The sequence below is a fragment of the Neophocaena asiaeorientalis genome, unplaced genomic scaffold, assembly GCF_003031525.2.
Source record: "Neophocaena asiaeorientalis asiaeorientalis breed wild unplaced genomic scaffold, Neophocaena_asiaeorientalis_V1.1 scaffold77, whole genome shotgun sequence".
Lineage (NCBI taxonomy): Eukaryota > Metazoa > Chordata > Mammalia > Artiodactyla > Phocoenidae > Neophocaena > Neophocaena asiaeorientalis.
This window is the reverse complement of record NW_020174645.1, coordinates 8,534,564-8,558,654: the sequence shown is the minus strand read 5'-3', so window position 1 is coordinate 8,558,654 and position 24,091 is coordinate 8,534,564. Positions and strand designations below refer to the sequence as shown.

At 47.8% G+C, this 24,091-nt stretch overlaps 1 protein-coding gene across 1 annotated transcript in view; it reads left to right on the top strand.

Annotated features, from left to right (window-relative positions):
• The window catches only part of CCDC60 (coiled-coil domain containing 60), a 132,101-nt gene extending 115,232 nt beyond the window's left edge, over positions 1-16,869 (top strand). The window contains exons 10-16 of the mRNA XM_024758473.1: positions 3,833-3,917; positions 7,190-7,261; positions 9,917-9,979; positions 10,636-10,758; positions 12,720-12,851; positions 14,619-14,808; positions 16,636-16,869. Coding sequence (XP_024614241.1) covers positions 3,833-3,917; positions 7,190-7,261; positions 9,917-9,979; positions 10,636-10,758; positions 12,720-12,851; positions 14,619-14,808; positions 16,636-16,737 — 767 coding nt within the window. The 3' untranslated portion in view covers positions 16,738-16,869. The remainder of the gene's footprint in view (positions 1-3,832; positions 3,918-7,189; positions 7,262-9,916; positions 9,980-10,635; positions 10,759-12,719; positions 12,852-14,618; positions 14,809-16,635) is intronic.
• The last annotated feature ends 7,222 nt before the right edge of the window (positions 16,870-24,091 follow it).

The window sequence follows — 24,091 nt, the reverse complement described above, 5'->3', positions numbered from 1 at the left end:
CTAAGACACTCCATCTGATCTTGTCCCAGGCTGCCTATAATGGGCTCTGCTCTTGCCATGTCACTCCTTATACCAGGTGCTCCAGCCTCACTAAAAAAACTCTCTCCTCCTAAACAATGCATCTTCTTTCATGCCCTCCTCTGTCTGTGGTGCCCTTTCACCTCCAACCCTTCAGTCGAATGGACTCCTATTCAACCTTTAAGACCCAGCTCAAATATTCCCTCCTCTGTAAAGTTTTCTCTGACTCTCCTTCTCTCAAGTCTCTTAGTATTTTGTATTTGCTTGTATTAAGTACTTAATTTTAAGTTACAACTACATCTCACTGTATCGGGTAGGAACTTCTTTTGGCTAGGTACAGAGACCTGAAAAAAGTAGCTTAAAAAAGATAAAAACTAATTTTTCTTACAGATTAGAGATAGGGTGGTTCCAGAAGATCATCAGGGATCCTACTTCCTTCTGTCTTTCTTCACCACGGATCACTTCATGGCCCAAAATGGCTGCTGGAATGCCAGTCATCAGAGTCACATCCTACGAGGGAAGCAGAAGGAAGTAGGTGAAGTAGAGAAGTGCTCACTTCCAGCTGAGCTTTAAGCAGTCTTCTCAGAAGCTTCATCCAGTATTTCTCCTAAAATCTCATGGCCCAGAATTTAGTCACAGGGGCACACCTAGCTACAAAGCATGTTGGGAAATTGGGCTAATAAATGCTTCCCTCACACACACACACACACACAAAAGTACATATGCATACATATATTTCTGTTACTGAAGAAAGGAGAAAGGAGTGTGAGCTCCCTTCAGGCGTGGAACAGCGTCTTACTCACCTTCTACCTGGCACACGGTAGGTGCACAGCAATGGCTGGGAGATGCATTCCCACCAGAGACCAACACCCAGGAGAGAAAGTCCTTCTCCCTCAGCCTCTTCACCCTTTTTCTCTATTTATACCTTAACCTCCATTGCATTTGTCAGAGCCTTCACAAAAGTAGATTAATTTCCCAGACTTTCATTGCCTTCTAAAACCTCCTCCAACTGATTCTGAATTCATGAATCCTATTCTAAGAGACACGCCATCTGACCAAGGTTTAATTTCCAGGGCTGGCTGCATAATGAAGTCTTTGTGGACACAGATCGCTGGGGACAGCAGGCCGTGGCCTCTCTGTGGAATGGTCCCTTCCCAAATCAATGGCCAAGGGATTCCGGAGGAACCAAAGCCCAGACCATTCCTTCTGCCAGTCTTGAATCTTCCAGTCTTGGAACTGTTAGAGGAGAAACTTACTTAAATAGTAACTCAAAAAGAGGGGTCCTGTGCCTTCTACTGTTCCCCCCCCATTCCGCCACCGAAACAACCCCATACAACAAAAGGACTTCCTCTCTTTTCCCCCAACAGAGAGGAAGAAATGGGTATAGTTGCTCTCGAGGGGGATTCTTAGACAGGCCGGGGATGGACAATGGAGGAAGGGAGTTAGAATTTTCCTTTAGGGGTGTGATTCGGCGCTGAAACAGAGGATGCTGTTATCTCTGAGCATTGGGCAATGGCATCCCCATAGCCCTGGGGATGGGGAACTAAGCAGGTTCCTCTGAGTGTGGACATCCATCACAAGACTGTCTTCCTCAGGGAGACTCTATTCTGTGGCACCTGCACCTTTTCCAAAGTAATCTCTCCTTCCTTGGAGAGTAGACATGGGCCTTGGTGGGTAGACATGGGCCTCGCAGTCCCAAGGCTTTGTTCTAGTTCATACATCTCCAACCTCAGCTATGTGACGGGTGGAGCTTGATGTTGGTGGGCACTGTTCCTGCCCAGAGGCATTATTGGCAAGCAGAAAGAAACCTTTGGTGCATTAAATGGCATATGGAGCCTTATAGGGGACTCTCTAGGAGAGCTGCCCAGTGTGCCAGGTCACTGGGCTCATTTGCTGGTATCCACACACTAGGCTGGTTTGCTTCCGGGTAGGGGCAGGAGCGGGGGAGTGGTCAGATGGTGCTGCTGGGTCCCCAAGAGAAGGGAAGAAAGTGGAGGAAGCAGCCAGAGCTCCCTCATCAATAGGCTTCTGGACACACCCCAAGGATTCTGGGATGCGTGGCAGTAGGGAAGGTGGGCATGACAAGACAAAAATGAAGATCAGATCCAGGTCAGATGGAATCATGCCCACCAGTTACTGGGAAGATAAACTATCAGTACTTGAGAATGAGGAAGGGGGAGTGGAAAGTGGCTAAATGCTGACGTTTGTCACAGCCTAGATGGCTCCCAGGTCACTGACGGGAGCACCCTTTCCCTAGCACCCAGTGACTTGCATTCACAAACAAGGTTGGACACAAACGGCCCTGGGAAGCACCGCCTTCACCCTTGCAGGTACGGCTTTTGAGACTTGACCTCGAGCTGACTACAGGCGCCTACTAAAGAGTGAAAAGTGTCCATGTTGGCCCTGTCTTCCTTCATTGATATCCCAAATCTAGCTCATAGTCTCCCAAACCCCTTCCTACTTTTTTTTCCTCCTTAGTCGTTTGCTTATTTATTTAGCAAATGTTGACAGAGACGCCTGTATGACAAGCAGGGTGCCAACTGCTTGCCCATCTGTATTTGTACAAAACACTTAGGGCTCCCACTCTCCCACTTTTCTTGAAGCACCTCGCTTACTCCAAATATATATTATTTTCCAACTTTTAAGAGTGTCCATGTATTAGATTCCCAGGGCTGCCTTAACAAAGTACATTTCCTGGCTTAAAGCAATAGGAATTTATCGTCTCACAGCGCTAGAGGTTAGACTCCAGATGAAGGCGTCAGCAGGGCTATGCTTCTTCTGAAATCTGCATGGGAGAACCCTTCCCTGCCTCTTCTAGCTTGTGGTAATTGTTGGTAAGCCTTGGCATTTTGGCTTGTAGACACATCAGCAGTCCAGTCTCTGCCTCTGTCATCACATGGCCATCTTCTCCCTTTGTGTCTCTCCCGCCTTATTACAAGGACACCAGTCATATTGGATTGAGGGCCCATCCTACTCCAGTGTGACCTCATCTTCATTACACCTGTAGCCACCCTATTTCTAAATAAGAATATGAATAATTCACATTCTGAGGTACTGAGGATTAGGGCTTGAACATTATCTTTTGGGAGGACACAAGTCAACCCATGATAGGCACAAAGAAATATCTCTACATTGTGTAAAAAGCAACAATGTGAAGTGTGAATATATAAGTCAACTAATGCAGTGAGGAGTGGGCGGGGGGGGCATGGGAGGCTGGAGGATGCACTGGAAGTTCTAAAGGGCCCCATCAGCACGGGATGAGCCCCACCTCAGAGTCTTTTCCAGGGAAACTGGAGGCCCAGATTTGTAATTTGAAAACTTCCAGTTACGGAAAGTTTGAGCATCTACATCAAATCAAATCAAACACATTTACGAGCTAGAGTCGGCCTGTGGATCACCAGTTTGGAGCTTCAGGTCTTTGGGATCAGAGAGGGTTTTCCCGGGCAAGTTGATTTCTTCTTGGAATTGGAAACAGTTATCTCAGGCTACAGAAGAGTGTTTAAGGGCAGGGTGGAGGGGGGCTGCGGCCAGGAGGAATGAGATGAAACAGGAAATAGAAAGAAGCCAAGACCCTCAAGGCCTCACAGGCCACGGGGAGGAATTTAGCTGTCGTCCCAAAGGAGATGGCCAGTCACTGGTTGGAAGCAGACGAGTCACGTTTACAACCTGCAGACTTCTAGACCCCGGTCAAATCCTTCTCCGGCTCCCCAGTACGCCAGAGCAGAGGCGATATCGGCCTGGGGGCTGGGCCGTGACCTGCGCAGTCCTGTCTCACGAGCACCCTGCAGACAGTGACCTCTTGTGTTCCCATCAGATCTGCAGAAGCTCCTGGAGATGGTTCGGGAAGATGCTCAGAGAACAGTCACAATGGCAAATGGGATGCAAAAACAAGCGGCCAGGTATGTTCTTTTGACACCTGGGCAAATAAAGGATGTCAGCATCATAGTGATAACATAAAGGACAGCAGTTCCCAACGGTTGAGCATCTCCTCTGTGACAAGCGCTGAACCGTGTACTTTGCTCATGTGTATCACCTCCCTGAGTTCTTCCAACAACCCTACAAGGTAGGTACCGTTGTCTTCATTTTACAAATAAGGAAATGAGGTTCAGAGAGGCTAACGGATGGTAAGGCCACATCTCGAATCCAAATCTTTCGTATTCCAAAAACTGTTCTCTTATCCACTCCGCTGCACTGCTTCCCAGGAACCCAGAGGTTTATTCATTCATTCTTTTTTTTTTTTTTTTTTTTTTTGTGGTACGTGGGCCTCTCACTGTTGTGGCCTTTCCCGTTGTGGAGCACAGGCTCCGGACGCACAGGCTCAGCGGCCATGGCTCATGGGCCCAGCTGCTCCGTGGCATGTGGGATCTTCCTGGACCGGGACACGAACCCGTGTCCCTTCCATCGGCAGGCGGACTCTCAACCACTGCGCCACCAGGGAAGCCCTATTCATTCATTCTTTTAGTGAGTATTTGTGAATATGGATGGACCGTACTAATTATTGCAGGAAGCGTTATGAAAGAAAAGCTCAGACCTGTGAGAAGACATAATAGGGGCATCTGATCTAGTCCGGGATGGGGATGAGAGAAGTTCCCTCCAAAGAAGAAACTTTAAGCTGAGATTTTGGATGAAGCATGAGAAGGAGCTCACCAGCCAGAGTCACTGGGGGGTCGCCGGGAGAGCCAGCACGGGGAGTGAATACTGCAGACGGCACATGTGCAAACATGGTCCAAAGGGAGTGTAGCACCTTCAAGGAACTGAAATGCTTCCCAGATGGGATGGGCAGGGATATAAGTCTGTCTGGGGACCTTGGAAGCCACCTCTAGGATTCTGATTTCTATCCTAGGAACAAAAAGAACCCTTTGAAGTTTCAAGCCGGCAACCAATGTAATTGGCTCAGAGAGTCAGACTTGAACCTGAGGTGTCCTCCTTCCAGCGGAAAGCCCTGTCCACTGGACCTCTGGCCTCTAAAAGCCTCAGAGAGCACGCAGGCTAGAGCTGAAGTTCCCTTTCCAAGTGTGGATCCCTCAGAGTAAGCAGATGACTTCCTGAGAAAAAACGAGGCACTGGAGAGGTCCATTACCGCCTTCAGCCTCCTGGGATGCTGGCTGTGACTTATTGGTTATTGTTACTAGCATAAGTAGGGTTCACCAAGCACGTTCACGTGCACCACACCTGCCTCTGCTTGTTCATGATGAATTGGCAGCTGCTGCCTCAACTCACATCGGGGCTCTGGAGGGTGGCCTTGAAGGCTCTCAGAGACAATGTTGGCCCTTAAGGGCCCGGTCGCTGCGCCTGATTTATCAGCGTTAAAGACAGATGACAGTGATGAAGCATCAGCTCCAAGAGGCTCCTTCCTTTGCAAGAACTCACGCCATGAAATACTGGCTTTGGAGTCAGACCGACGTAGGTTCAAGACCTAGTGCCTTTGAACGAGTCCCTCAGCCTTTCTCTAAACCTCAGCTTTCTCATCTGTAAAATGAGATTGTGTTTCATCAAAGCACTGGCGGTGGTACCAAGTAGACTAGGGTCAATCTCCATTTCCGTGATTCAATTGCTGTGTGCTGTTGAGCAAGTTGCTTCACCTCTCTGAGCCTGATTCCAATTCTGTGAAATGAGGCTCATTAACAACCTATCCCAAAGGGCTGTTATGAGAATTAAATGATAATTTCCTAGTAAAGTGTTTTTAAATGTCTACATCGCAGTCATTTGAAGCATTTAGTGAGATAATGCATTTAACATATTAGCGTGTGCCTGGCATACTGTAAGCAAACAAAAATTGGTGACAGTGGTGGTGGTGGTGGTTACTTTTGTTTCACATACAGCCTCCTATGGAACCTCTGCAGCCACTCGCTGAGACAGGTTGATTAACCAGTACCCAGTACCATGGTCCCATCTCACAGATGGAGAAGGGTGGCCGGGAGTGACCTGCTTCAGGTCCTCAAAGACAAAACCACACAAGAACCTGGTTCTCACAGAACTCATCACGTGGCCTCTGCATTCACTTTAATGATAAAATAACCATGGTTACAGTGCAAGAACCTGTTGAAATTTCCCATCCTCTTCAATTCCTCCGGGAGAAAAATCTCCCTAATCCCTTGCTAATAAGGCAGCAAATATTGAAGGCTTCTCTGTGGAGCTGCCCAGAGACAGTTAGGGGAAGCTGCAGATTTGCTTTTGCCCTCCGCACTTTAAAAATGTAGATCCCTATTTCACTTCAGACAGCAGGTCTGCTCCCATCAAGACTGACGTAGAATTCTGGGGGTTTTAGGAACCCCTGAAAGCCTTCTCTTCCAGCCCTCAGCCTCAAGGACCAGACCGCGCTCTGGTCACCTGTCATAGGGCATTTGGGCTGGTGTAATAAAAATGTCGTGACTGAATGGCTTGTAAACAAGAGACATTTATTTCGCACAGTTTCTGGAGGATGGAAAGTCCGAGATCGAGGTGTCAGCAGATCAGCGTCCGGCAGGGACCCTCTTCCTCATAGACGGCTGCCTTCTCACTGTGTCCTCACGTGTAGAAGGAACAAGCTAGTTCTCAAGGGTCTGTTTTATACGGGCTTCAATTCCAGTCATCAGGCTTCCACCCTCATGATCTAATCACCTCCCAAAGGCCACCACCTCCTAACAGCATCCTCTTGGGATGAATCTGGGGGGCCATAAACATTCAGACCATAACATCACCTAGGAAGATGACCTTTTCTTAAAATCCTCTAGCAGTATTTTACAAATGTCCCCGAAGAACGGAGTCAGCTGGGACGCTTGTGAAAACTACAAATTTCTGGTCTTCATCCCAGACCCACTGAGTCAGAATCCTTAGAGGAAACCGCATTTTTTAACAGGCACTTCAAGCAGGCATTATTTCATGGTGTGCCAGGAAATGCTAAGGTTTTCAAAGTATGCTCCCTGCACACCTGCATCGGAAGTCTGTGTGTGTGGTTTTAAATGCAGCTTCCGGGGTCCCACTCCAGGCCTGATGTATCCAAATCTCTGGAAGTGTGGCTCAGGAATCTGCATTCTCATTCTGAGCAATTTTTCCGGGTGATTCATGCCCTCCTGTAGAGCCTAGGATCCCTGCTCTAGAAGGAGAACTCTCCATTCTCCCACAGATATTTAGTGCCTTGGGGAGCATCATTTGTTCAGTGCCGTATTAAGTGACTCATCTTGCTTTGCAGTGTCTTCTCGATGCTCAGACAAAACAAGAGTGATTCTGCCTATAAAGACATGCAGACCACCCGCAAATCAAGGTAGGAAGGCCTGGGGCCCTAGCAGGTGGGTCAGGGGGCACCGCACAGTTATGGGTGGCGTTGCAGAGATGCCCCTCACCAGACTGTGGAAAGTAGGGCAGGGAGGGAGATCTTCTTCCTTATTCCCTGGAAATAAGTTCCTTAACTCCCAGGTCTTGGGGGTGAGTATTCAGCCGTTTCTCCCCAATAATCGTGTACCATGAAGTTACAATCTTCTGGTAGTGGAGGGATGAAGTGGGGAGGGTATGTTACAGAACTACCTCTTCCCTTTTTACTTGGGTGACTTGTAATGGGGGAGGTAAAGGTCTGCCCTCAATTCATTTATTCATCTATAGAATATTCCTCAGTCCCCGCTATATGCCAGGAACTGTGCTCAGCTCTTTAGAGATTCAGCAGCAAACAAGACAGGAGCAGTCTGACCACGTGGGTGGATCCCACTGTCTCGTCTGGGGTCATAACTCCTTTTGTGTCATAGATTCTTTGACCATCCGAGGAAGCTTACAGACTCCTTTCAGAAAAAATGCTTTCAAATGCAGACTATAAGTGACAAAGCTTTACAAAGAAATCTATAGTAATATCGATTACAATATTACAACCAAACGTGAGATATATAGTCGTCTGTGAGCTTCTTTAGCAATACCTTATGCAGTAAGACTTAGCAGCGGGTCCAATAACTACTGTAATTTTAGTGTCAAGTGTAAATGATTTTTCAAAATCTCGCCCACAATTTTAACGTGATGTGTAAAAGTGGTGATTTCCATTTCTGTGAAAGGCTGGGTGAAGAGGTAAAAGCTGTTTTTTCCCATCTGCGTTCATGGACCCCTTGCATCCTGCCCATGGTTGAGAACTGCTGTTCTAATGGGAGAGTCATGCATTTATAAAATAACACCACAGAGGTAGCTGTATAATCATGGCTGTGGAAAGCATTCTGAAGGAGGATTATGGAGGATTTGGTGAATGTTGAGCACCAGGGTTCTAACCAAGGCTGAGTTTGACATTTAAGCTGAGACCTGAAGGAAAAAAGAAGAATTAGCTAGCCTGTGTCTGGGAAGGCTGGGATCTGGGATCTGCGTTCTCATTCTGAGCCATCTCTCCAGGTGATTCCAATGCCCTTCCCCCTGTAGAGCCTACGGGCCCTGCCCTAGAAGGAATAGTAGGAATAGTGTTCTGAGCAGAGGGAATAGCATGTGCAAAGGGTCTGAGGCAGGAGGAAGCTTAGAGGCACTGAGCAAAGACCAGTGTGGCTGAAACTCAGGGAGGGCCAAGGAGAGGGGAGGCTGAGACAGGCAGAAGCGTCTTTTGTTGTTGTTTGCTTGTTTGTTTATCACAACTAATAACACTGCTTCCTTCCTCTCCTGCCTCCCCGCCAAGTCACACTATCAGCCCTAGAAGAGAGCCGTCTACAGGAGGAAGGTCAAAGCCAGCCTGCTCCCCCAGAGAATTCAGCAGCAGAGGTTGGGGCAGCTGGGTGGAATCCAAACACATGGCCTTCTGGGTATTACTACTAGGGCTCTGCTTCCCAGCAAGGTGGGATAGGGCTTGCTCCATCACCTGCCAGACCTAAGGTCTCTAGGTCTAGTCCAATGAGCCTCTGGGAAAAGCAGCAAAGGCCGGGCCCTTTCCTATGGGGAGTGGTCTGGGAAATGGCCTGAAGAAGCCCCGCCTGCCACAGGACTGGAAGGGAAGGGTTAGCCACACATCATAGGGATAAGAAAAACAGTCTTACCCTCTAGAGTCACACAGATAAAGCAGTCAAGTCAGTTTCTCAAATGTTTAGAGAAACAAAGGGAGGCAGCGTGTGAGAGAAGATGCTGCAGGCCCAGGTCACTGAAGGAGGACCTGGAAGAATGTATGGGGGGATGGGCGCGGGCAAAGACCTTCACCCCCATCTAGGGACCCTAGCCAGGCAGAGTCACAGGAGGGAGCAGCTGCTTAAGGAATTCACCCCCACCCCCACCCCCACCTAGAAAGGGTCAAATGACACCAGGAGTCGACTGATGACAGATGAGGAAACTGACGATCCAGAGCAGAGGTGCTTATCCACAGCCTGGGAGAAGGCAGCGCCAGGGTTGGGCTCTGAACCCAGCTCTGCCTGCCTCCAGAGTTGAGTGCAGTGGGTGCTCAGCTTAGAGAAGAGAAGCCTTGAATGAAGAGGTGGCCTGGGGCCGGGAACACCACAGACAATTCCCCCCCGCTGCCTCAGCAGGTCTGCACTCAGCCCCAGGGTAAGTGCTGACAAGTGCAGAGAGGAGGATGGTGGGAGGGTCCGAAATGAGCTTGTCCTCCAGATGGAGAGACCGATCTCATCCAGATGAAGCTGGGATCCAGACAATGTGTCCTCCCAACAATATGCAGAGGCAAGAGGCCACAGCTGGACTTGGAGCGTCAGAGCAGGCAGAGCTTGCTCTAGGCCATGAGACAGGGTGGGATCTGAGCAGGTAGAGGAGAAACGAGGACTGTCCAGACAGTGCGTCCGGTAGGAGTAAAGGCCAAGACGCGGGGGAAATGCACATCGTGTTCTATTTCTGATGCCTCGATTAGAACCACCGCCCTCACCTGAATCCTGGTGGCCAGCAGGTGTCATGGGGGCCCTAAAGTCACCCTTTCTGGAAATATAAGGCTCCAGGCAACTTGAAGCCAACCTTTGTGTTTCAGTGACAGATCCAGCAGTACAAGTGGAGACAGCCACTCCCAGGTGCTCCAGAAGAAGTCTAAAAGGTAGGCCAGCTGGGCAGTGGGCGATGCCAGGTAAGAGGGACTGTGGCAACTCTCCACCTTCCCAGGGGTGTAGAAATAACCCGGTGCACACCAGACTCCCTGAAGCCGTAGACACACCTGAAGGACAAAGGACTCCCAGGGCAAGGGGCTCACGGCCAGGATGCTGAGCAACCAGACAGACAACAGCAGCAAGGTCTTCCTTCATGCCTGGCACTGGGCAAAGCATTCTGTATCCATTCTCTTGCTTATTCTTCAAGAGCAATCCTATGAGTCAGGGGTGGTGTCCCATTCTACAGAGGAACAGACTGAAACCTGGCCAGGTGAAATGTCTCGCCAGAGGCCACACGGCTAAAAAGTGGTGGTATGGGAGTTTGAACCTGAATCTCTCAGTTCCATCACACCGTCCTTAACACTTGCTGGGCTGAAGAGACCAGATGTCTCTCTGTGGGCTCGTTTCATGAGGCCTGACCCACCAGCCTGATGTTTTTGGGAAGATCTATCTTTCCTACCTCCAGGGGAGTGCTGAAGGAGGCTCCAGTGAGGGTGGAGAACCTGGGTGGGTGTTATTGCAGAGCACCTTGGGGCCCGGGGAGGCCAGCCTCGTGGGCCTGTCCCTTGGGCTCCATCCCCCAAGCCCTTCTCATCTGTGTCCACAGCCGCACCAACCGTGACATCATCCACTGCAAGAGTGGGGTGTGTTACGCCATGAGGGCCAAGTTTAACAGTGTGGCCCAGGAGGCTGGCCTCTGTCTACAGGACAAGATGGAAATCCTCTTGAAGTAAGGGCACACATATATCCATTCACTCAAAGGACATTCATCTGGCACTTACTCTGTACCCACCAGATGCTAGGAGTTGGGGTTATAACAGGGAACAAGAAGGACCTGTTCCCTGCCCTCAGAGAGCTTGTAGTCTCCTGGAAAATATGGGCGGAGACAAAATAACTGAATTGATAAATTTATAGGTACAAATTATGATCATTGCTATACTGTAAGAGAACAGGGTTCTCGGAGAGAGAGAGAAACCATGGGGTCCTCCTAATGCAGGTTGGATAATCCAGGAAGACCTCTCTAAGGAGATGATGTTAAGGCTGAGCCCTGACACATGGAGAGGAGCTGGTGATATGGTGAGAAGGTGGAAAGACATTCCAGGCAGCAGGAAAAGTACATAAAACTCCCAAGGTAGGAAGGGATGTAGAACATTTGAAGAGGAGGGAGAAGTAGTAGGTGAGCTCTGCATCACGCACAGCCATAAATGTCATGACTGAGACTTGGAACTTGACTTTCCAAGCAGCAGGAGACAATTAGAAGCTTTTCTTTTCTATTCCAACAAGCCGGTCATTGCCTCCCTTCCCACCTGACCCCTTGACTAGGGTGACTGTTTTCACTCCAGTGAACTCATCCATTCAGCGAAGGTTTCGTGATGACCTTTCGCCCTCTCACCCTCTCAGCGTGGAGGGACCAGCTGCTCTGGGCCACAGGTCCAAAGTTGACTTGCCCCTACCTTCTGGGAGCTCCCAGTCTAGTGAGGGAGACAGACAAATAAAGAGGCGATTACCACACAGGGTGATGAGGGCCAGCATGGGAATAAGGAGGGGGCTAAGGGAACACAGAAAGGTCCAAGGGAAATCAGAAAGGTCTTCCTGGAGGAAACAATATTTTCAGCTTAATAAAAATAGGTGATATTTCCAGGACACTTACTCTGTACCAGACATGGGTGTAAGAGCTTTGTTTTTATTACTTGGGCCTCACAACAGTCCTGTGGGGTAGGTGCTATTATTAGACCCATTTTACAGATGAGAAAAGTGGGCTCAAAGATGTCTCTTGTCGACGGCCACGCAGTGGTTAAGTATTAATAGTAAAGGTGGAATTCAAACCTAAACCGTCACACAGGAACAGTAGGAGGGAAGAGAGTTCCGGGGAAAAGCAACAGCAAAGTCCCAGAGGCAAGAAGGGGCACAGTGGGCCATAAACTGCCAGTAGTCGGGTGTGCTGGGGCTTAGGTTGTTTACAAGGTAAGCAGAGAGGCAGACAGAGGCCAGATCATAAAAGGCCTTCCTAACCCAGCTGTGGAGGCTGAACTTTATCTCAGAGTCTTTGTTCATGAGCCAAACTGTAAAATGCTGGGAGGAAAGGGATGGAAAGGCTAGAGATAAAGCTGGACGATGTCGTAGGGGCTGAATAATCCAGCGCCTTGGAGGGTAAGTCACTCAGGGGACTTTACTCTGAGTCAATGGAAAGCCATTGAAATTCATAATACATAGGTGAGGACGTGGTTATATTTGTAATATAGTCTCTGTGGAGAGATAGGACATATACACCAAATGATAAAGGGAATGGGGAAGAGAGGAGCCAACATGAGTTAAACACCTACTGTGCGTCTGGCACCAAGCACAGCACTGTACACACGTTGCCATTTCCTCCTCACCACGGGGATCTGGGAATCGTTATTATCCTTCATTTTACAGACGAGAGAGCCGAGTAAATACAATCAAAAGTAGGGAGAGAATGAGGGCTGATTAAGTGACTGGATTTAGCGAGACTTGAGCATTTCAGGACCTCGGAGAGAGCTGTATGCTCTTGTGCCCAAGGCCAGCTTGTATATTAGAGTGGCTGAGAGGGTTGAGAAGGATGGCAAGAAGGAAGAGGTGTTTAACTCAGATCTCCAAGGGCAGCTAGGATGGTTAAAGGAGAAGAGTATCTGATTCTTCTTCCTCTTTCTCATGCAACCTGTGATGCAGGCGCCAAGAAGAAAGAGGTCTCCAGAAGTTCCGTTCTTTGGACCTTGTCTCAAATTTCCAAAAGGATGTAGCAAAAATGAGACGCCACATCTCCGTGGTAAAAGGAGATGCAGAAGACATTGCACACCACTGGTAAAGATCCTGAGAGCCAGATAAGACAGTCCCTGAAGTGGGTGAAGGGGGCAGTGGTGTTACAAAATTACATTTGATCCCATTATCCTTCAAGACACAGAGAGGCATCACTCCAGAACTGTCCTTGGCCGCCAGTACCACCCCCCCTCAAACCAGGCTATATCCAGAGTACAACCAGGCAAGAACCCCTCAGTTCCTGAACTGCAGATAATCTACCCAGCTGTGTTCTCCATATTTACCTTGTTTGATTCAGCTTGCAAATCCTATCCAAGCTATCTCCTATAAGAGAGGTAGAAGAGGCAAACCAATCTGAAAATTCTACAGATTCTGAGGTCTACGGGGGGAGAACTATATTTCTCCAAATCATTTAACTCTTAAAGATACAAAGCCAGACAGGCATATCCCAGGACCCCTGTGCGCCGGCGCAGGGGTGATAGTAAGTGCAACAGAAAGCAGTGGGAACTGAGTGGTTACTGGATGGCAGACACGCTCCTAAGCAATTTTCATAAATTATCTATTTTGTTCCCCACAAAACTCCCGAAGGGTACATATTAACCCCCCACTTCACAAACGAGGAGATGTTAGGGTTTAAACCTCTGTCTGACCTGTCTCTATGCTTAGCAGCAATAAAAAAGTGGAGTCTGACTTCCCAAAGCTCCATCCTGTCAGGGTGAGTAAATCAAGATCTACGAGTAAGATGGGCAAGCCTAAAAACGTACCCAGAATCCCTTCAAAAATGTTAATAATGCAGAGCGGGAGCTTCCAAAGAGACATGAATAAATATCTAAACATATATCACAGATGGAAAGCAATGTGGGCAGCCGGAATGTATGATGGAGGATCAAGTTCTTCAACTTTTTCTGCAATCAGGGAAAAAAACCTTTTTTTTCATGAGGTACCACTGCTGCCGTCACCCGCACCTGAGCCCCCAGGTTAGAACCTACCTCGTTCCCACCATCTCAAGGATGGATTCCCAGACTACCTTCACACGCTGTCATCATATTAATAGAGATTCTTGAAATACACGAAGCTGTGACTCCTGCTTACTCATTATCAGGGACATGGAAAATACACACACACACACACACACACACACACACACACACACACACACACCCGCAGCAGCAGCACTCTTGCATCCTGGAAGGTATCCCACAGATGTGTCTGTGTCCTCCCTGGCTTGATTAACTCTCAAAAGAGAAGCTTCACAGCCGCATAGCACAGGCAGATCAGCTTGGTGCTTTGTGACCACCTAGAGGGGTGGGATAGGGAGGGTGGGAGGGAGACGCGAGAGGGAGGAGATATGGGGATATATGTATATGTATATCTGATTCACTTTGTTATAAAGCAGAAACTGACACACCATTGTAAAGCAATTATATTCCAATAAAGATGTTAAAAAAATAAATAAATAAAACCTTCAAAAAACAAGAGAAGCTTCAGAATACCAGCGTTCTTCCTTTCTTCTAACTTTTCACATTGTCTGCTTGGTAGAGAAATCATAAATGCATCACTTTAAAGCATGCCCTTAATTTTTTTAATGCGGTGCAAATCATGGTCCAGCTTTTACTATCCATAAAAGTAAAGACTTGCCTGATCTGTGGGCACTTTACTTTGGGGGGGGGGGAGGAAAGTCCCCCAGATAAAGACCGATGCTGCCTTGGAGACACCACATGAGTGATAGAGATAGTGGAGATGGGGTCCCTGTGGTGCCCAGACCCATCTCCCAGCAGTTTCCTAACTGACCCTCTCCTCTTGGAACTGAAGGTACTTTGACCTGCTGTCCAAACTCCCTGAGGATCTGAAGAATTTCCGCCCTGCCAAAAAGATCCTGGCGAAACTGCAGAAGTTTGGGGAAAATCTGGACCTGAGGATCCGGCCGCATGTTCTCTTGAAGGTGCTGCAGGACATGAGGGTCTGGGAGCTGTGCTCTCCAGACATCGCGGTGGCTGTCGAGGTACTGACCCCTTCCTTCCCCCTCACAGTGCCTCCGGCACACTCATTTATTCCTCTCTCAACATCCAGGCACTGTTTAAGTTTTTAAAGTTTTAAAAAGACATAAAGGCCTTCATGGAACTCATCATCTAATAGGAGAGGTGTTGTCACGTGACCTTGGTTGTTCAACTCCAGGGGATGTTATATTCTGTGTAAACGGTGCCCCTGGAAACTTGGAGGTTTTGGGGAGACATAAATAAATGGACATGTGAATACAATAACTGGCGATCATGAAAAGGGGCGCTCTAAATCTGGCAACTTAAAATTGTGGCCCATGGACCTCACGTGGGTACTCATTAGGAATGCAGAATCTCAGGCTCCAAAGCGTATGTCATCAGCTCAGGATCTACATTTAAATGAGATGCCGGGTGACTTGTGTGGACAATGAAGTTTGAGGAGCCCTGATGTAAGGTAAATGTAGAGGAGCTCATCGTAACTAGAGCCACTGGGGAAGATGACTTTAAAGCTGAGATCGGAACAATGTAAAGGCAGCCCCGTGAAGAGAAGGGGAAGAGCAGGCCAGGAAGAGGGAACAGCTGGTGCAAAGGCCCCAAAACAGGACAGAACTTGACCTGTTCAGCGGCAGCCAGTGGGTTTGGGAGGAAGAGAACAGGAAGATGCACAGTTCCGAGCGGACTGAAGAGGTCTGTCTGTGCAGATCTCTGGTGGTCAAGTCAAGGGTTTAGGTCTTAATCTGGAGGGTGCTGAGGAGCCACTGAAGGGTTTGCAGTAGTGGCTTACCTTCCCTACCCACCCTAGAAGTCCTAGTTCCCTTAGGGCATCAAAAGGGGTCAGCAGATGGGGGACGGGGATGGCCCACACTAAGGTATTAACAGGTGTCAGTGGAGTCACTTCCTAAGTTTTATCTGATGGCACGTGTCCATTTTAATAGGGCTTTCAATGCCTCAAGGTGAAGAAGTGACTCAAGTGGTAGCATTCTCAGTCCTCTCGGTGTTTTCATGAGAGGTTGGCCCTTCCACAGGCTGACCTGGGTTGTGTATATGGGTGCAAGGTCAGGAGTGGGGGAGGGAGGATGACTCTGTGGGCAAGTTCATCCGCCCAGACTCTACTTCCCACATCCTGGGAAGCTCTTTCGGGAGAGGCTCTGGCAGGCTACTCCAAAACTAAGTCTAGGGCATCTGTCCAGTTATGGGGTCTGCATTCCCCCTGCCAATTGTGGAGGCCGTGGAAAAGGCAATCACTGAGTGGGTAAGAGGGGAGGGGGCCTGGATGCTCCCCTTGTGCTGAGCTGAGTTCGTGGCCCTAGCTAATAAAAGTTAGCATGCTCTTCTCCCAGTGAGAACATCACAGAACTTCTGTTAACCTGGATGCGGGAGTCTCTCAACCTGGAATCTACATGAGGCTCTATGTTTTGTGTCTTAACCCTTTCCTGGAAGCAAGCCCATAGTTGTCCTCAATTCTCGAAGGGGGCCTAAGAACCCAAACAAGTTTAGGGTCAAATGACTTTTTAAAAAGATATTCAGGAGGAGAAAAGAAAGAAAGACGCAGACAACTGGGTTTTCCTGCTCTTCCCAAATTTCTTGGGGTCAGTGGTGACAATGAGGGACGTAACATTAGCCTGCTGAACCGGGAAGCTGGAAAGAGACCCTTTTCTTGAGAGGACCATCCCCAGTGTGATGCTCCAAGCATTCAGAAAGCCTGAAGGGTTGGAAGTATCCTGGGGCCACAGCCTCAGTCACAAATCTTCCAGGATCTTGTTGGGGAGGGAGGGGGCATGGAGTCTAGCTTTCAGACCAAATCTGAGGCTGTCACTGTGTCTGCCCCTCAGTTTGTGCGAGAACACATCATCCATATGCCTCAAGAGGATTATATCAGCTGGCTGCAGGACCGAATCAACATCCCCATCCGGCCCCACAGTGCCCAGACGTAGTGGGCCTGGGTTGACCAGCGATCCCAGTGGAGGAGGGCTGTCTACACTGTGTTCCTGTTTCCTACCTGCTCTCATGGATACTCGTTATGACCTAGTAGCGTCATCTGGAGACCAGATGACCCTGCCAGCATTCTAGAGGGAGCTCCTCCCAGGTGGGAGCTCCTTCCAGCCTCGCACCCCAGCCTCAGTCTCCCAGCCTCCGTCCCTCACTGGTCTAGCCTGACTCTACCTGCTCCCTCTCCAGAATCCTTCACTCTATTTCTCCTTCTCAAATTCTAGATAATAAAATTAAGTTGAATGTTTGATGTTCAGCTGGGAAAAAGTTGGAGCTGTGGAATTTGGGCGTGGTGTTCAGATCCTGATAATAACATACAGTTATCATTTATGGAGTTTTCGTTATACAACAGGCCCAGCGCTGGGTGATATTATTGCCTAATAATAGCATTTAAATCTCACAATTACTTGGTTAAGTAGGTACTGATGTTATCCCCATTTCACACCATTGGAGCTAGAGTGTATTTCTCAGCTTTGTATATACTGTCCCGGATAGAGGTGGGTGGGTGGGTGGATGGGTGGATGGGTGGATGGATGGGGCATTTCCCAACAAGGCAAATAGTGTGCCAGAAAATCTTGTTCTTAAGAGTCCTTGTAATATCTTGTGCTGGTTTGGGTTGTCCAAGGAGGCTTAACTTCCTGTCATTGCCGAATGTGTGTGGGCTCATTGCCATTTAACCTCTTTTCTCATCTTGATCTTCTGCTCCCTACATCCTCACTAAGCTACAGGACCTGTAGTCATTTTAACTCTGTCACTGATGGCCAAGCTGAATTACCAATGAAACAACTGGACTTGATTTGCGGTTATGCCCCGATTATCAGGACACTCATATAGGCTGGAGCCCCGCATCTCTCCATGATCCAGAAGGGGTGGAAAAGAAGAGAGTTGAACTGGAGCCATTCTTCTGTCTAAGAAACATCTCACTCATCCGTTCACCTCTTCAGTTATTTACTCACTCATTCAATGAATATTTATCAAGAGCACCACATGCATCAACCAGGTTCTGGGTTCTGAGGGTAGAGCAGTGACCAAAGCAGACGAGCTCTTGATCTCGAGAGTTTACACGGAGACAGACAGTTTACATGGATTGGAGTCAACAAAGGCTGATGGGGAGGGCAGAGGGACTGCATGACATCCACACTGGTGCCCTTTGTTTAGGGTGACTCTGTGACAGCCATTAGGGTATAGAGGTGAGATGCAGTCTGTCAGGAGTCTGCAAAGTTAAGAGATCCTAAACTTCTCTGTATTCAGTAAGAATTGGGGTGAGGGGGAGCAGAGAAGAAAGGAGGAGGGCAAAGGCCTAGAGACAAAAAGAAGCTTAATGTCATCTGAGGAGCCAGAATTACACGCGTCTGGTTGGACTGTAAGATCAGGTTGGTAGCGCAGAGCAGGGGTTGGGAAGAGAGGGAGTCTGGGGAGGGAGGTGGAAGCCAGATTTTTAGATGCCTTCTAGGCTATGGGGCGCCATGGAAGGATTTTCAGCAGGGGAATAATCAGATTTGCATTCAGAAAAACAAAGACGCCTGTGTGAGGACGAGGCAGGGAGAAGGGCACTGAGATAAGGCTACGGCAGCGACCGTGGGTGGCAGTGGCTGGGGGGAGATATTAGAAGGGTGTTTAAACGGTGGAATCAGCAGAAGTTGGTGTGGCGTGGTACAAGTGGACAGAAGACAGGAATGTCAGGAATCATGTCCGGTTTTTCAGCTCAGAGCACGGGGTGGAGGATGATGCCTTTAATGTACCAGGAGGAGAGGAAGAAAAGAAGGTTCAGAACGAGAAGGTAAGGAGTTCTGTTTTGAGCATATTGAGTGGGAGATGCTTGTGGGACAGTCGAGTCGGGGGACTTAAAACTCAGGAGACAGGGTAGCACTAGGGGTAGAAACATGACACCAACATCCTATGGGCCATGACTGTTAAAGCAAGAAGTGGGCGGAGAGGCTAGAAGAGGAGAGGAGAGGGTGGGTCTTGAGGACCCTTGAGGGTCACAAAAAGCTTCAAGCAGCCCACTCACAACCTAGCATTGACTGAGGGACTGCTTTGCTCCAGACACTGTGCAGAATGCTTGCCATGTGTTATTTCATCTTCGTGATCTTGCAAGGCAGGGCTCACCTGCTTTACAGATGATGAAATGGAGCCTCCAAAAGGTGTTCTGTACTCATGTCCTGCTGACTCTGAATTCCCTCCCTTCTGCTGCTGCCCTCTAACGCCCCAGCCCTGGCTGTATGCGACAAGAACGTCGTGAAAGTTATCTGGCTTTTGGAATCATGTCCCAGGAATAGCTCTAATGATGGGGCCTCCTGGCGTCTCATTAACTTACATTTACTCTGCCTTCTACGGTTTGCATCTTACTTGATGATCACAGCATCCCTCTGTTGTGGGCATTGTTATAATCCCCATTTTACAAGTAAGGATGCCGACACTTACAGTCATTTGCCAACAGTCACATGGGCAGCAAGTGGCAGAGCCAAGTGGAGAACGTGTCTGTCTGTCTTGGGCAGGGGAGATGCTGGAATTACAAGACTTACTCCACCCTCCTGCTCGCCACTTTCTGGGAAAGCCTATTGCTCAAGAGCTGTAGCTCCATCTAGTGGTATATATTAGTATTATGCTTCCATCATGCTCTCCAGCAAAATAAAACCTGCCAAAAAGGAAGAAAGCAAGCATTAACAGCTTAGGCAAGGAGTATTTATTCAAACAAAGGAAGCTCTTTTACTACTAAAATAGATTAGGGACCAGAAGGAGGCATTACATCACCTCCCAGCTCCCAAGCTCAAAAAATGTTTCTCAGGGAGAAATATTTTGCTGTGAGCCTTTTCATCAGAATCATAATTGAGCACCTACTATATGCCAAGCCCATGCCAGGTGGTCCTCTGTCCCACTGCTCTGACTGAGCCACCTGAGTGGTTATCATGAGAGTCTTTAAAACCCCATGCGCCCTGAAGAAGCTTTTTCTGTAAAGGAGCAGATAGTACATATCTGTTGCGTATTCTTCTTATATACGTGGCCCTTTAAAAATGTAAAAACCTTCTCAGGTTGGAGGTCACACTAAAGTAGACTGCAGGACAGATTTGGACCATGGGCCAGAGTGGAACAGAGGGATGGACATGTAAAGTAATCCAATAAAAGTCACGCCCTGAACTTGTGTTGGAACTGGTGAGAAAAAGGGGCTTTCTGCTGGAATTGTTGACAGTAAGGACAAAATAAGCCTACAGTCTGTGGAAGCCACCACACGGACACTGCCAATAAAGAGAGGATAACACAGCTGAGGAATGCAGTGAGAGAGATACCAAATCTTGGTTACACCATGGGAGCACCTGGATCTAGCCAGACCTTTGAACTTTTGAGTCATGGGGATAAAGCCTGCTTCTGCCACATTCAGTTTGGTCTCCTTCACTGGCAACAAAAGGATTCCTAATTAAAAAGGAGAAAAGGGATCCGTGTATGAGTGTGGCCAAATTCTAGACAGCCCTGAAGAGGGGCTCTTCCTCTCACAGGGCTGGTGGGACAGTAGTGGGAGAGACTAACATCAGATACAATAAATGATGCAGGTAAAGCTAAGGGAAAATCCTGAGTTAAAGCCCGTGGCACCAATCAAGACACAAAGGGCAGACTAGGAACACATGTTTTATCACTCAGCTTTGCAGCAGGTGTGAAAGTGCCAATTTAGCTTTAAAAGAGCATAGATACACGTAAGGTAGGGGTTGTGATCAGAGCCAAGGCCTCCCGTATGTGACAGGAGATGCTGGATAAGTGAAGTCCCCAGCTCCGTGGTCTCCAAAGTGTGGGGTGAGGGGCTGGAAGGGGTGGCCGTGCACTAGATGATCCATTAGGGAGAAGAAAATATCGGAACTTAGAGTTATCTTAACTAAAGTCTATTTTAAGCATTACTAGTGATTTAGATGTGGCTTGACCCTGGAACCTTCACTCAGTCTGTACTGAGAATGGCTCTATGGGTCTGGTGTCAGTCAAGCCAGGAAACCCAAGAGGAGAGGAGAGTTCCACAGTATGAAGGGGTTCATCAAGGCATCATCGTCTTCTCATCCTCAGTCTTCCAGTAAACTACGATACCGCTTCTTTTTTTCTATTTTTAATTGTCTTTTGAGATATAATTGACATATAACGTGGTATTAGTTTTAGGTATACAATGTAATGATTTGATATACCACAGTAAGTGTAGATGTCATCCATCATCACCTCACACAGTTACTTTTTTTTTTTTCTTGTGATGAGCACTTTTAAGCTCTACGCCCTTAGTTAGCTACCTTGTCCAATATGGTAGCCATTACCTGCTTGTGGGTACTGAGCACATGATATGAGGCTGGTGCAAATTGAGCTGTGCTGTAACTGAAAATGTACTCAGGACTTTGAACATTTAGTATGAAAAAAGAAATGTAGAATATCTCATTAATATTTTTTAATGTTGATTACCTGTCAGAAGGATAATATCTGGGATATATTAGGTTAAATAAAATATTGTATTAAGATTAACTTCTTCTTTCAATTTACTTTTTCTTTTTTTATTGAAGTAAAGTTGATTTACAATGTGCCAGTCTCTGCCATACAGCAACGTGACTCAGTTATATATATTGAATACATTTTAAAAAAAATATTTACTTATTTAGGCTGCGCCAGTCTTAGTTGCAACACACAAGATCTTCGTTGCGGCATGCAGGATCTTTTTAATTGCTGCATGTGAGATCTTTAGTTGCGGCATGCAAACTCTTAGTTGCGGCATGCATGTGGGATCTAGTTCTCTGACCAGGAATCGAACCTGGGTCCCCTGCATTGGGAGCGTGGAGTCTTACCCACTGGACCACCAGGGAAGTCCTACAATCTTTTTTTAAATATTCTTTTCCATTATGGTTTATCTCAGGAGATTTGATATAGTTCCCTGTGCTATACTGTAGGACCTTGTTTATCCATTTTTTGTTTTACTTTTTTAATGTAACCCATAGGAAACTCAGAATTACACATGTGGCAGGCATTATGATCCTATTGGAGTAGAGGGCTTGAGACTGAAGGTGAGAAGACCAAGGAGGAGCCTTTGGAAACACCCAGGAGAAATCAGGAGAGGATGAGATCCCCGGGCAGTGGGATGGGGACAGAGGATAAGGGGGAGAAACTCAGGCTTCTGCTGTAGGATGTCGTGTAATGTTGTAGTTGTATTGTTGTAGGATTAAAAGCATGGACTCTGGGACCAGATAGCCTGGTTCCAAACCTGACTCTGACACTTGTCGGCTGTGTGACCTCGGGCAAGTCACTTACCCTGTCTGTTGTGCTTCAGTGTCCTCAATAAGACAGTGTGGGTAGTAACAGTACTCGCTTCATAAACTTGCTGTGAGGATTTAATGAGTTCGTTCACTGATTCTCACCCTTGACTGCACATTTGCATTACCTGGAGAGTTTTTAAAACTCTTGCTGCCCAGAGATTCTGATTTCACTCGTGCAAGGTATGGCCTGAGCATCAGGGCTTTTAAAAATTACCCAGGTGATTCTAACGTGCAGAAGAGTTTGCGAACCATTGAGTTAGTGCGCAGACAGCTTAAAACACGCGCACAGTGTGACCCTGATTTAAGTGTTTGCTGCTACTATACTGTTAGCGTCTTGAATAATTCATAATGTGTTTATATTATGGTAACAACTGAGAGCCTACTATGTGCCAGTCATGTCATTGCAGGAGCAGGGCAACTTCCAAGTCCATTCACAGAGCTCACAGTGAGTGTTTCGATACGTCCTCCCTGGCAAGTACAGGTGCGCCGATCGGAGACCAAGGCTGGATCTGGCGGCTCATTCGGCAGTTCCAACTTTTCAAAGCCTCGGTTGGGGAAACAGTACAGCCCGTTTCCCAAAACACTTAACTCCAACAACAAGGTTTTAGTGTTTGGCAACATACAAGCAGAATGCAATTAAGCCTTGGAGCTGTGTACTGGGTGTCTACCAGCTGGAGCCAAATGGAAATGCAGTGAGGTGAGGCTGTGTTTGGAGTATGGAATAAAGCCGTCTGTCTCAGGCCCCCACGGTGGGAGATGCTTCAGTGAGAATTGACTGAAAATGGTGAGGGACCTTCAGAACTCAGGTTGTCATCAGAGAAGGAGGCGTGGCTGAGACGAATAAGGACAGAAGACAGAGAGGTACTAAAGTCATGAAGAATGAGCCTTCTGTCTTGGGCAGAGCGGAAAGGAGAGTCCAAACTCTCTTATTCAACAGACTTATAGTGAGCACCCACAATGCCTCTAGGCACCATGGGTGCTGATTTAAATAATAATCATTGTTAACAATTACTGGGCACTTACATGCCAGGTGCTCTCTTAAACACTTGGTATGCAATATCTTTTTTTTTTTTTTGCGGGCCTCTCACTGCTGTGGCCTCTCCCGTTGCGGAGCACAGGCTCCGGACGCGCAGGCTCAGCGGCCATGGCTTACGGGCCTAGCCGCTCCATGGCATGCGGGATCTTCCCGGACCGGGGCACGAACCCATGTCCCCTGCATCGGCAGGCGGGCTCTCAACCACTGCACCACCAGGGAAGCCCGCAATATCTTTTTAAAATATAACAATTCTATGAAGAAAGCGTTATCATCATCACTTTCAATGAGAAAGCTGAGGCTCCAAGAATTGCAGCACGTTGGTTGCCAGCGACAGAACTCAGACTCACTTAGACTAGAGAGGAATTTGTTGCCTCAAGGAATACAGTGAAGGATTGAAACAGCAAGCTATGGTATGGACGAAGATGCATCTGGATCTTTTGATGCATCTGGTACCAGGGGCCCTTTCTCTCTGTGCCTCCCGTTTACTTCTGTCTGTGCATCAGCCATATGCTATCCTGCAGCATGCCATCCTCTTAACGCAGATGGCGGTATGGTTTCTGGCCTTCCCAAGGCTGCTCTCCTCTGTTCTGGTTTTTCAACTTCCAGGGAAAAGCTCTAATTGACCCAGCTTGGGTCAGGTGTCCACCGGGGTCAGTGCAAGCTTGAGCCAGGGAGGTGACAGTGATGACGGAAGGAAAAGGACAGATTCCAGAGGCATCATGCCTTCAACACACTGGAAGCAACCTGTGTGCAGTCATAAGGGTCATGTAAGTATGGTACAGCCTGTCTGAATAATTGCTCTACATCCATAAAAATAAAGATGCAGATGAATAAGTAATGAAACCAAAAGATGTTCACAGTATATTAAGTGAAAAAAAAGGTTACAATACAGAATGTACATCATGATCCCATTTTCAGGTGGATGATATATAGTTAGATCAGGAGGGCAGATACTGAGGGGAAAATGACCTTGAAAAAGCACACACGTAAAGA